General features: G+C 48.5%; 4 protein-coding genes across 4 annotated transcripts; 3 read left to right on the top strand and 1 right to left on the bottom strand.

Moving 5' to 3' along the window:
- Window positions 1–72: 72 nt before the first annotated feature.
- Window positions 73–2,337, top strand: N7455_002059 (exosome nuclease subunit RRP6; the record flags this gene model as incomplete). Its single annotated transcript, XM_040951626.2, has 1 exon — window positions 73–2,337. The coding sequence occupies one exon, from the start codon at window positions 73–75 to the stop codon at window positions 2,335–2,337; it is 2,265 nt and encodes a 754-aa protein (XP_040818435.2).
- A 3,051-nt stretch (window positions 2,338–5,388) lies between these two features.
- N7455_002058 (Ras GTPase activating protein IRA2) lies at window positions 5,389–8,196 on the top strand. The gene is made up of 4 exons (XM_040950977.2): window positions 5,389–5,782; window positions 5,833–5,966; window positions 6,027–7,875; window positions 7,937–8,196. Exons 1-4 carry the CDS (start codon window positions 5,569–5,571, stop codon window positions 8,095–8,097), a joined length of 2,358 nt encoding a protein of 785 aa, XP_040818662.1. The 5' UTR covers window positions 5,389–5,568; the 3' UTR covers window positions 8,098–8,196.
- A 1,103-nt stretch (window positions 8,197–9,299) lies between these two features.
- N7455_002057 (SEC14 family lipid-binding protein) lies at window positions 9,300–11,092 on the top strand. Its single transcript, XM_040951483.2, has 3 exons — window positions 9,300–9,623; window positions 9,748–9,871; window positions 9,937–11,092. The coding sequence occupies exons 1-3, from the start codon at window positions 9,385–9,387 to the stop codon at window positions 10,567–10,569; spliced, it is 996 nt and encodes a 331-aa protein (XP_040818033.2). The 5' UTR covers window positions 9,300–9,384; the 3' UTR covers window positions 10,570–11,092.
- A 283-nt stretch (window positions 11,093–11,375) lies between these two features.
- N7455_002056 (uncharacterized protein) lies at window positions 11,376–12,333 on the bottom strand (the record flags this gene model as incomplete). The annotated part of the gene is made up of 2 exons (XM_040951260.2): window positions 11,376–12,092; window positions 12,157–12,333. 2 exons carry the CDS (start codon window positions 12,331–12,333, stop codon window positions 11,376–11,378), a joined length of 894 nt encoding a protein of 297 aa, XP_040818213.2.
- Between the last annotated feature and the right edge of the window lie 371 nt (window positions 12,334–12,704).

Below are 12,704 nucleotides of genomic sequence, written 5' to 3'. Positions count from 1 at the left end.
CTGCTATTCCGCGTTTCTTTTCCTCATTTTTCCTTTCGCCAGACCCAGTGAACTGGAGCTCTGCTAGTCATCATGGACTCTGCAGAATTTGCCCCGTTCCAGGACAAGTTAACCTCTGCTCTAGTGCAGGTGACTCGAACTGTCGGACAGCTCTCATCGGAAGACCTGAACTTCCATCGCACCTCCAGCGCAGAGTTTTCCGAGTCGCTAGATGAACAGAGCGCGCGCATCATTGCGCTGACCTCCGCCGTTATCAAAGCTGCCACCGCCGGCACCGATGTGACAGGACCAACCCTTGACGATGAGGATTCCGTCGAGGACAATTGGCGTGGCGTGGTGGATGTGATTGACTCGCTCTTGGAAAAGGCCGATGCCTGCTTGGATGAATTCACTGGTGTGATTAAGAAGCTCAGTCCTTCGCAGGAAGAACAAGCACCGATCAAGAAAGCGCCCAATTTCCCGAATATTTACGACTATGGTCCCTCCAAGATCCCCAAGCCGCAATTGCTGTTCAATCGCAAACCGGATAACACCGATATGGGCCCCTTCAAGCCTCTTCTGAAGACAAAGCCCCATGCGATTGTTCCGTTGGAGAAATGCTTGAAGACCAAGAAGATGGAAGGTGGAATTGGTTATCCTCACCCCTACGAGATGGAGATTCTTGCTTCGGAGTACCCGAAGCCAGTCTACCAGATCTCCCCTCCCGTTGAGTATTTGCCTTTCGAGAGCACCACGGCTACTTTCGTCGATACTTTGGATGGAGTCAAGGAAATGTTGAAGGAGCTCAAGAAAGCGAAGGAAATCGCTATCGATTTGGAGCACCACGACGTGCACTCCTACCACGGTCTTGTCTCTTTGATGCAAATCAGCACCCGCGACAAGGATTGGGTTGTGGATACCTTGCAACCCTGGAGAGAAGAGTTGCAGATGCTGAACGAGGTTTTTGCGGATCCGAAGATATTGAAGGTCCTGCACGGTTCCACCATGGATATCATCTGGCTGCAACGTGACTTGGGCCTGTATGTGGTTGGGATGTTCGATACTTTCCACGCTGCATCTGCACTGGGTTTCCCGAAGCGAAGCTTGAAGTTCCTGCTCAGCAAGTTCGTCAACTTCGAAGCTGATAAACGGTATCAGACGGCTGATTGGCGGGCTCGCCCACTTCCACCAGCCATGTTCGACTATGCACGATCCGATACGCATTATCTTCTTTACATCTACGACCGCCTACGAAACGACCTGATCGACAACTCCACCGAAGAGGCAAGCCACATTGATTACGTTAACGAGCGGTCTAAACATGAGGCCCTTCAACGCTATGAACGTCCTGTTTACGATGCCGTCAATGGACACGGCCCTGGAGGCTGGTACGATCTGTTGTGGCGCAATTCTGGCAACCTTCCCAAGGAGCAATTCGCTGTCTTCAAGGCTGTTCACCAATGGCGCGATGAAGTAGCGCGCGCTGAGGACGAGGGTTGGCAGTGCGTTTTCCCCAAGCACATGCTTTTCAAGCTTGCCACAATGATGCCGCTTGATATGGGATCACTATTCCGAACCCTATCACCCATGACTCCCATTACGAAGGAACGGTCACACGATCTGTTGGAGGTTATCAAGCAAGCCAAGCTTGCCGGTCTTGATGGTCCGGAATGGCGCGATGTGGCACCCCCGAAGCACCTCGCAAAGGTTCTAGAGGCTGCCATCACGGAAGCCGTTAATTTCCCCATTGCTGAACGCTACGAAACGTCTCAATTTTGGGGCAACGTCTTGGAAGCCAGGGATTCACCCCCTCCTCCGGAGTATGCGCTTGCCGCCGGCGCTGAAGCTCTGCGCCTTTCTCTTCCCCTGCCACCCATGCCGATGACCGTCTCCGAAACCCGCGACCACCTCGGCACCGCAAATCAACCCGCTCCTGCCCCCAAGCCCACACCTACCCCAGCTCCCCAAGAGCCAGAGGAGAAGAAGTACTTCACTGTCAAAGACCTCGGCGGTCCCCGTAAGCGAAAGGTCACGCCAGTCAACAACCCAGAGCAAGCTCTCTCCATCCCGGCCGACCTCGATGACACAAGCAACGACCCCGACGCCACGCAAAAGAAAAGCAAAAAGTCCCGCAAGGAGAAGAAAGCCAAGAAAGCGAAATCCGACTCCAAGTCCGAGAGCGAGGCTCCCTTCGACTATGGTACTGCCGACGCTGTCCTCAACGCACCATCTGCTGCCACAGTCGCTCACCCTCGCAAAAAGGCTTTCAACCCGTACACCAAAGCGATGGAAGCCCCCTCAGGCGCGCGGAAGACCAAGCGGGAAATCCCCGGCAAGTCTCTTACGTTCCGCCAATAGACGGCTGGTCCGGAGTCACAAAAAGCATTTACGAATGGGGTTTTGGTTGGTTTTCTTTTCTTTTTCGTTTCTTTGTATAGTTAGCATAGCGATACCCGTGCGTCAGTTGGGGCTCTGGGATTCTACTTCTTGTTATGTACATGTATAGAATATCAGGTTCTTCTCGGCAATGAGATGTAAAGTGTGCATATTCTTGTAGATCAGATTAAAGTTTATTCTATTTCCTCATCGACGATGGTAAAATTAAAAATGAGACAGTGTTTCAGTGAGCCCACACAAGATTGGTGGCCTGAATTCCCAGGTCTAAATATACATTAGTTAACTAGTTAACTAGTTGCATGGTATTATAGGATAGATAACCAGTCAAGGATATGGAGAAGATCCATCCACTATTGTACTGTTATAGTGTACAACATAGTTCTTGTGATCTAATGGCAAAGGGTCTACGGAGTAGATAGGTATGTTGTACTCCGTATGGGGTAAGAGTCAACGACATCATCGCCCCCTCCGCATTGACCATTCCCCGCTATAAAAAAAAAAGAAAAAAGAAAAGAAATATCAATAAAATGCAGTTCCATGGATCGCAACATGGACACTCCGTACTTTTGTACACTTTAGTGTGATGTTCTTCCAACGAGCCCCAAAGAGGTATAATAGTGCGATCATATCCGCTTTACGAGTTCAGAGAGTAAGAGAGTAAGACAACTGTGAATTGGCGATAATTATATATGTGTGGAGTACGGAGGAGTAGCAATTCATGAATTTAGCATATATAATATACTCCAGATGTCCATACGCCATAGAAAGGACACATGCAGCTATTGCCGATCCCTACTATATCGCAACGGTAGCAGGTGATGAACATGGATTCCTGCGTAAGCGGAAGGATTCCAAGGTTCCTGTCCAAGCGCGAATTAGCGGAAGCCCGGATCGCTCAAACGGCCCGGATGTCTAGTACAATATACAACATACTCCGTATCAGGACATTACACTTGGATTTTATATGCAAGTAACGAAAGATGATACATATCAGGGGCTGGCTAGTGATCTACAGAGCTTTGGCGTGTTTCATAACGGACGGGATGGGATGCATATTGGCCCGTGTGAATGATCGTCCGGATGGGAATGGATATTTCGAGTCATGTAGCCATGTAGCCGTGTAGCCATGGAGCCATGAAGCCATGAAGCCATGTTTTGGCTGTAATCTTAAAATGCATGTGCATACTACATACATAATGTATGTATGCATTCTACAATGTACATACGCAGTACGGAGTCCTCCGTACATACATCCTACATGCTGTATGTATTGATAAGGGGAAGTTCGAGAGAATCGAACTCTCTCTCCCCCCACTGGCTCCACTTTTCCTGTTCAATTACCCCTGAACAAAAAAAAAAGCATAGACCAGGAATGCACCTGCTTTTGAACTTTTCACGTCTGTGTCGAGGGATTTTGGGAAGAAAAAAAGCAAAGAGGGTTCAGTGCACCCCCGCATAGTTTGCTTTCAGGATTTTTTATATTAACATTTTACTATGTCTATATTACATTTATTAATTCTGTTAATTATGAACCTTGGACTCAAAGTTTGGTTTTCCAGGGGTTGTCCCAGTCCACTGGTACTGCAAGACCAGCCCACTGGTTCAATTCAGGACACATCCATGGAGAGATGATAGGAGAATATAAAATATATATAAATATATATATTTTGAGTAAGAATAGAAAACTATAAAATAAAATAAAATTGTACAAAGTATACGAAGTAAGTACTCCCATGTCGGATGTAGCCGAGGACTCCGCTATAGTCTGAGACAAATCCATACTCATGCACACTACTCCGTATATTGTACCATGTACTTTCAGTGGCATGATTCTTGGAAGAATGAGGCCAGAAGTACGGAGTTCTGAACATGTGCATAAGTACTCCGTACTTCCTAACTACTACTACCTACATAGGTAGTTACGTACTAAATATTAAATACATACGTTTGAAGATTGAATACGCGTAATTAATTGATAAGCCAAATGCCGAGAGGCCATACTTGGTATGGGAAATCACTCTTTTACCTCCGTACTCTGGTCCGAATCAACCTGAAACCAGGTTACTATGCCGAGTAGTTCAACGCGAATATTGTATCCGTATTCATCTATATGAGTCCCATTCTGATTGATACAATTTACAAATATACATTCGGCATCTAGTATTCCGTGCTCCGTATTCCGTACAAGTACATAAAATTCCCGAGACATCCACATGGAGGTCTCGTGGGCTTAGCCTGAACGGGTCCAAGTCTCTTACTATAAAGACGCAGGTACCGATTAGCCCTACCCACCCCCCTGCAGACATGAAACCGTGTCACCTTCCTGTAATCCATTTTTATTTGGGTATGTCAACTGGTGTTCATTTTGCTTTTTCTCATAACCGTTTTGAAGAAAATAAAAAATAAAAAATAAAAATAAAGAGAGATCTGACGTCAAGATGTTTTATATGTACCGGTACTTAGGTACTCCGTACTTTGGATGTACTTAATAAAATATAGTGCACAGTCCGAAGGACGTGGAGCCAAGTACGGAGTACGGAGCACGCATTGGCCAAATCCGACCAGGATGTTAATCGAGATCTTCGTACTCCGTACCAGTCCATAATCTCTAGAAAGGAGTGTTCCTAATAGTGGCGAAGTGCATTGGGCCAGGGGTAAAAAAAAAGAGTTCTCTTGTCCCCTTGCATAATAAGATACGTATCATTCCTATTTTTCTTTTATATATAAGAGAGAAAGGATTATATACTTATATACTTATTACACTTGTCCAGGAAAAATATATTATAATATACGATAATATAATATAATATAACATAAATTGATAAATAATAAAAAAGATAAAAAAAAAATAAAAAAGTAGGGGAAAAAAAATAAAAATAAGATAAAAATCCACATCCACATCATTGTTCCCCAGAACCGCCCTAACAGCAAACTAACGAAATAAATAACTCCCCTCTTTACTTTGCTTGACCCTTAACCCTTTCCCCCCCTCCCCTCTCTCTCTCTCTCTCTCTTGACTCTTTTTGATGATCCTTTTCTTTCTCTAATTCGAAGTACCGTGGTAATTCAACCCCTCTCCCCTCGGTACGGGTGTTTCCTCTTTTCCCTTAGGGGCCTCCCGTTCTGTAATCTTGAGAGTACATTGGCATCGCAATAGCCAACCTTTGACGACCCGTCACTTCAAATTCCACAATGTCCGTTGCGACGATGCTCCAACCTGCATCCAGACAGTCGCGAGCCTCTTCCTCCTCTTCCTCCTCGTTTCAGCCCGTGGCACGACAGAACACAATGTCGTCGCACGATACTCGGTCGCTCCGCCAATCCAAACGGATGTCAGTCACGGCCCTATACCTGTCCATGTCCGCGAAGGATCGAGACTTGGAAATTTCCGATGATTTGGCACGAGGTACGTACAATTCTGGCTTATTCCCAATGGTCGCGCTAATCCTCCGACAGCACAAAAGCACCTGCGGGATTTGAAGTCGAGGATTTCATCACAATCGAAAAAGAACTTCGTGTTGGAAAAGGATGTGCGATACCTGGACTCCCGGATCGCATTGCTCATTCAGAATCGAATGGCGTTGGAAGAAGTAAGGGTTCGAGTTTGGCGGAAATCAACGCATTGGCTAATCTGTGATCTTTCTGTCTAGCAAAATGAAGTCGCCAGCCATCTCGACGATACCGCAGACCCGCAGGAAGGGTTCTTCCCGAACGATGAACGAACCCAGAAGTACGGCAATCTCCTTTTCCTCCTGCAATCAGAACCCCGCCACATCGCCCACCTCTGCCGACTCGTTTCCATGGCCGAGATCGATTCCCTCCTCCAGACCGTCATGTTCACCATCTACGGAAACCAATACGAGAGTCGTGAAGAGCATCTTCTACTTACTATGTTCCAGTCCGTTCTCACCTACCAGTTCGATAACACACCGGAGTACTCGTCCCTGTTGCGCCAAAACACCCCAGTTTCTCGCATGATGACCACATATACACGCCGTGGTCCCGGCCAGAGTTATTTGAAGCAGGTGCTGGCAGACCAGATCAACGCTCTGATTGAGTTGCGGGACGTGGATCTGGAGATCAACCCCTTGAAGGTCTATGAAAGCATGATTAAGCAGATCGAAGAAGAGACCGGCTCTCTTCCGGATTACCTAGCTCGATCTGTGACTGCCGAAGATGCGGCCGACAATGCACAGGTGCAAGCCATCATTGCTCCACGTTTGAAGATGTTGACGGATATCGCGAACGGATTCATCACAACCATCATTGACTCGGTAGACGAGGCTCCGTATGGTATTAGATGGATCTGTAAGCAGATTCGCAGTCTGTCACGCAGAAAGTATCCCGATGCCCAGGACCAAACCATCTGCACTCTGATTGGTGGTTTCTTCTTCCTACGCTTCATCAACCCGGCAATCGTTACTCCTCGCTCATACATGCTGATCGATGCTACGCCCACGGATAAGCCTCGCCGTACCCTGACGCTGATCGCCAAGATGATTCAGAACCTGGCGAACAAACCTTCCTACGCCAAGGAGCCTTACATGGCCAGCCTGCAGCCCTTCATTCAACAAAACAAGGAACGTGTCAACAAGTTCCTGCTTGATCTGTGTGAAGTCCAGGATTTCTATGAGAGTCTTGAAATGGACAACTATGTGGCCTTGTCGAAACGGGACCTTGAACTCCAGATCACTCTCAATGAAATGTACGTCATGCACGGTCTTCTGGAGAAACACAGTTCAGCGCTTGCCCAAGATCAATACTCGCACCTGTCTGTCCTGCTCCAAGAATTGGGTGGTGCTCCCCCTCAGGTTCCCCGCAAGGAGAACCGAACCATCACCGTGCCTTTGTTCAGTAAATGGGAGACCGCTCTCGATGATTTGACAGCCGCTCTCGATATTACCCAGGAAGAAGTGTTCTTCATGGAGGCCAAGTCCACCTTCGTCCAGATCCTGCGATCCCTGCCTCAGAACACCTCGGTTGCGCGCCGACCTCTACGCCTCGACCGCATTGCCGAGGCTGCAGCAACCTTGAAAAACGATGCCGTGATGGTGCGCAAGGGCATCCGAACCATGGAACTCCTCAGCCAACTGCAAGACATGGGTGTGATTGACCGCTCCGACGAGTTCAGTCTGCTTCGTGATGAAGTGGAGCAGGAGCTGGTGCACCTGGGATCCCTCAAGGAAAAGGTTCTGGAGGAGACACGGAAGCTCGAAGAAGTTTTCGCGACTATCCGCGACCACAATGCCTACTTGGTCGGCCAGCTGGAGACATACAAGTCTTACCTCCACAACGTGCGTAGCCAGTCCGAGGGCAAAACCCGCATCGGCAAGACGCCAAAGAACCAGGAACTTGGCCCGTACAAGTTCACGCATCAGCAGCTGGAGAAGGAAGGTGTCATCCGACGCAGTAATGTGCCAGAAAACCGACGGGCGAACATCTACTTTATGTTCAAGAGTCCCTTGCCAGGCACCTTCGTCATCAGTCTGCACTATAAGGGTAAGTTATTAGATTTAATCTTCGGGGGATAAAGGGACATCATTACTAACGCATTGCCTAGGACGAGCCCGTGGATTGCTGGAGCTTGATCTCAAGCTGGACGATCTCCTGGAGATGCAAAAAGACAACCTTGAAGATCTCGATCTGGAATATGTCCAGTTCAATGTCACCAAGGTGCTTACGCTCCTAAACAAACGATTTGCACGAAAGAAGGGGTGGTAAAGGCGCTATATACCCCAGGCTTACTCAAGTCTGCCACCCTTTGATGAATGATGAGCTCGAGAAGAGGTCGAATAGCCTCCCCATACGCTCTGCCCGGTTAGGCCCTCTTTTTTTTCTTTTTAACCCGACGATCGACAGTGCCCCGGGCGCTTAATCTTGCGATGATGATGGACTCCAATATATGTCATGCCTTTCTATCCCACACAATGGATTGGATGACTGCTCTATGCAACGACTGTTTTACCCATCTACGCAGTTCGGGCGAATGCCCGTTGTGAATGTTGCTGACACGAACATACTCTTATTGGAGAATGATCAAGACCCTTTCCCCGCTGGTACGGGGGATGTCAATGATCCTGTGATTTTGTTCAATCTTTTTGTGTCCTTTCCGCCACCTTTCCTATTATACCTTGCCCTTTCCAATGTCTCTCCCCATCCTTTGAATGTCTATACCCAGCGCATAGTTGTTACCAATTGTTTCCCCCCCCCCCCCGGTTTCATTGGGCCTCTGAGTCCTATAATCCCCCGGCATGTCTTTCTGCTTTGTGTTTCCATCACCGCCTAGGCCTCTCCGGTCTTCGTGCGCTGTGTATAATAATGCCTGTTTGCGATGTGTGCTGAATGTTGAACTGTTTTGAATTGAATACCCGTATGTTATGTTGTGGATGGTTTATTTCTTTACAGAGTGTCTAAGCATATTGCAATTGATTTCGGGACCTGTGAACTACTCCGATATATCTGTTGTCTTCTCTCGTAGGTCAAATATGTCAAATGCTGGTGTCCACTGACATGCAGAGTGGATTCGTCACTGACACCTCGACACCGCCACGTTTGCCCCTCGCTTGCCCCTTTTTTCTCTCGAGTGAAATCTTCTGAATGTGTATGCCCAGAGTTATTGGGACATCTAAGAGGATATTCAAAACGAATAGAGAGAATAGTACAGATTTGGAGTCGGAAACCTACATAGGAAGTGCTATACATCCTCTACATGCTACATACAAGATAGTCGATCCTTTGGATCCAAATGACAACTCCATAGCTCATCAACTTGCAAATTGACGGGAGCCTAGCCCCTGTAAATCTGTAAAAGCTGATTTGACAGAATGTTATTATTGTTATTGTTCAACAATAAAAAATAACATTGGACGATCCCCAAAGATCCCTCAGACCTTTTTTTTTCATCTTAAAGTGGCCACTTACGCCAGTCCCCCTCCTCCGCCTCCCGCCCTTTTTCCAGAACAACAACTCTCCTCTTCCCCCTCGACCATATACCTCCCATCCATCACAATGGCGGCCACAGAATCCCAGTTGCCTACCGACCCCAAGTACGACCAGTACGACTTCCCTACCACCGCTCCGGAAGCGCAGCCTGGCCACCCCGGGCACACCTCCCCCGAACAGGATGCAAAGGTGCACCAGCTCCGCGCTGAGCTTGAAAAGCTCGGATACACTGAGCGTTTGGATACGCTGACCCTCCTGCGGTTCCTGCGCGCCCGCAAGTTTGATGTCGAAGCTGCCAAGACTATGTACGTTCCTCGATTCTCGCCGGAGGGCATGAATGTTTTTTTAGGAGTTGGCAGAAAGCTTTCTATTCCGGGCTTTTTTCCTTCAGCTTTTATCGAGGCCTAGTGGTCTAATTTGATATCCCAGGTTCACTGCAAGTGAGAAGTGGCGCAAGGAGTTCGGCACTGATGATCTAGCTCGCGACTTCGACTACCCCGAGAAGGAGGAGGTCTTCAAGTTCTACCCTCAGTACTACCACAAGACCGACAAGGTTGGTTTTCCGTGACTTCTATACGCCTCTCTTCAGATGCAGTACTGACATCCGCAAACAAACAGGATGGCCGCCCCGTCTACATCGAGAAGCTGGGCAAGATCGACCTGAACCAGATGTACAAGATCACCACTGCCGACCGCATGCTGCAGAACCTGGTGTCTGAGTACGAGAAGCTGGCTGACCCACGTCTGCCCGCTTGCTCGCGCAAGGCCGGCAAGCTCCTCGAGACCTGCTGCACCGTTATGGACCTGAAGGGTGTGGGCATCACCAGTGTGCCATCCGTCTACGGATACGTCAAGCAGGCCTCCGACATCTCGCAGAACCACTACCCCGAGCGCCTGGGCAAGCTTTACCTGATCAACGCGCCGTGGGGCTTCAGCACCGTCTTCGGTGCCATCAAGGGCTTCCTTGACCCCGTCACCGTCAGCAAGATCCACGTCCTCGGCAGCGGATACCAGAAGGAGCTTCTGGCCCAGGTCCCCGCTGAGAACTTGCCCGTTGAGTTCGGCGGCTCTTGCAAGTGCGCCGGTGGCTGTGAGCTCTCCGACTTCGGCCCCTGGAAGGAGGCTGAGTGGGCTCGTCCTCCTAAGTGGGCTACCCCTAAGGTGGCTGCTGAGCCTGTTGTTCAGAACGAGGACCCCGGATATGAGAAGAAGGATGTTGAGGGCCAGGAGGGTGCTCAGACTAGCGCTTAGGCTTGATGAGGACTTTTCCCTTGTCTTCTTTGTGGAGCTCCAACAAGCCGATCGACGATATCCTTTTACATGCATGGCGACTGAAAACAGACACCCAGATAGGAATGTTGGAGGACTCTTTTCAACCCCGATCAACCCGAAAACCTCAAAAAATATTACCTGGGGGTTCCGATAACCCCCAACATCACCCCAATCGCCCCCAGAACCAGAATCTCTCTTTGGTAGTTTCAACACCTCTTCGCCGATCCATCCACAGCCTGTGGACTCCTTTCCCTACATTCGCTGTTTGCGCTTTTGCTTTTTTGTTCCGATCTAGATATCATGGAGAGCTTGCTTCTGTTTTTGCTTTTGCCTATCAAGATAAGCAGCGTGTGCTGCCACTGCCCTCAACATAGAGGGGACAGGACGTGATGAAATTTAAAAGCGAGTTGGTGTGAAGATGGTGTTTATCTTGGTTGTTTCTTTGTTGGTAGTACATATTGAAATAGTAGATGTCATGTCTAGGACACAAGTTGAGTCTATGTTGCTTATATTGTGCGATATGTGAGTTGCAGTAGGAAGCAACAATATCAGCCTGTGCTATAAAGATAACAGACAGAGTTCAGTCTGGAGAAATGAAAGATAATCGGATTTCGACTCGATAGAGCCATCAACAATAAACAAGACATGGTATCATGATCCCTTGGACAAACCCAGAGCCCCGAAACGCCCCCAGCATTGAAATAGCACCCAAACATAAAATAATAAAAAAACACACACACACAATAGAGAAGATAACGCTAATCACACCAAAGTCCTCAAAGCTCTCACTTATTCATATTCTCCACCACTTCAGCAGCACGTCCAGCCCTCTCAGCCTTGCCCACTGTCGTTGCCAACGCATTACCCTCCGCACCGGCCTCCGTATTAGCATTGCCCTCGCCCTGCAACCGCAACAGCATCCGCAAAGCATCCTCATATACATTGGCAATATCTCCACTCTTCCACCTCTCCTGCTCCTCCTCCGTCCCGAGCGCAACCTGCAACGTCCACGCCGGGTCGAGATTTCCACGGGGTCGCCGCGAGCGCACCGATCCAGTTCCATTCGGGATAGAATCAACATCCATACCATCCGCCTCTTGGCCAGGTGTTGTATTCTCGTTTTCGTTATTCGATTGGGGCTGCAGATTCGCAGATTCGCCCATTTCCGTATCATTATCGGCGTCTTTCTCTCCATTTTCAATCTCGTCTTCATTTTCATATTCCTCTTCCTCCTCTTCAATCATCTTCTTCAACTGCGCGGCATATTCCTTCGCCGCACGCCTCGGCGCATCCCGTCTCTGCTGTGCAACAGTCGTATTGAGCGATTCCAGCTGCGCGTACAGCGACGTCACACGCGACGCAAGTTCTGTATCGTATGCCTCGTACTCGACTTGTTCTGTTGGCGCGGTGAATGCTGCCGGGAATGGGAATTGTGGTGAGGTGGAGTCTATGCCGTTGATGCTAATTGAGGTTGAGGCGGATTCGAAGGTTTGATTTATGTACTATTTGAGGTTAGAGTCTGGAGGTGTGTAGAAATATATATGTACATATTGTTCGGGGTCTCACCTCGTCGATTAGCTCCCGGACGCGTTCGCGCATCGGATCGGGGGTGTCATTGTCCGTTGCGGAAGGGGGGAAGTAGAGGTCGAGTTTTCGGCGCGATAGCGCGACTGTGTTGGCATAGAGGTAGGTGAAGTCTGCTGGAGATTGGAGCTCGACTTTTCGATAGTGTGGTGCTGCCATGGTGGGCTATTGTGGTTGTTGATGTTTTTTCTGTTCCCGCGATTTACAGGAGAAATGGGCTTGGCGTTCATCCCCGCAAACGATGTCATCGATGTTGCATCGACTTGCTTTTTTCAAGGTTTATTTGATTTCTTTTTTTTTCCCCTTTACGCTCTCTATTATACTTGTTCTCTTATGTTTATTTCTTTTGTCAAAATACCCTACAGCTCTACGCTTCCATCTTATATCACTCTATCTCTCCTTTCGCTGTGATATGACCCCTTTGAGATAATGCGAGTGCAGCATACTCAGTAATACTCTATTCTACAAGGCTAAGGAGCCATTGGGATGCGCCAACTCTATCCAGAATATCCCTTTATATACCCACACGC

Source organism: Penicillium solitum (assembly GCF_028829755.1).
Source record: "Penicillium solitum strain IBT 25940 chromosome Unknown utg000001l_segment0_segment0, whole genome shotgun sequence".
NCBI classification, from domain to species: domain Eukaryota; kingdom Fungi; phylum Ascomycota; class Eurotiomycetes; order Eurotiales; family Aspergillaceae; genus Penicillium; species Penicillium solitum.
Note: the sequence above shows the minus strand (reverse complement) of the source record. Positions and strands in the feature narration are given on the sequence as shown.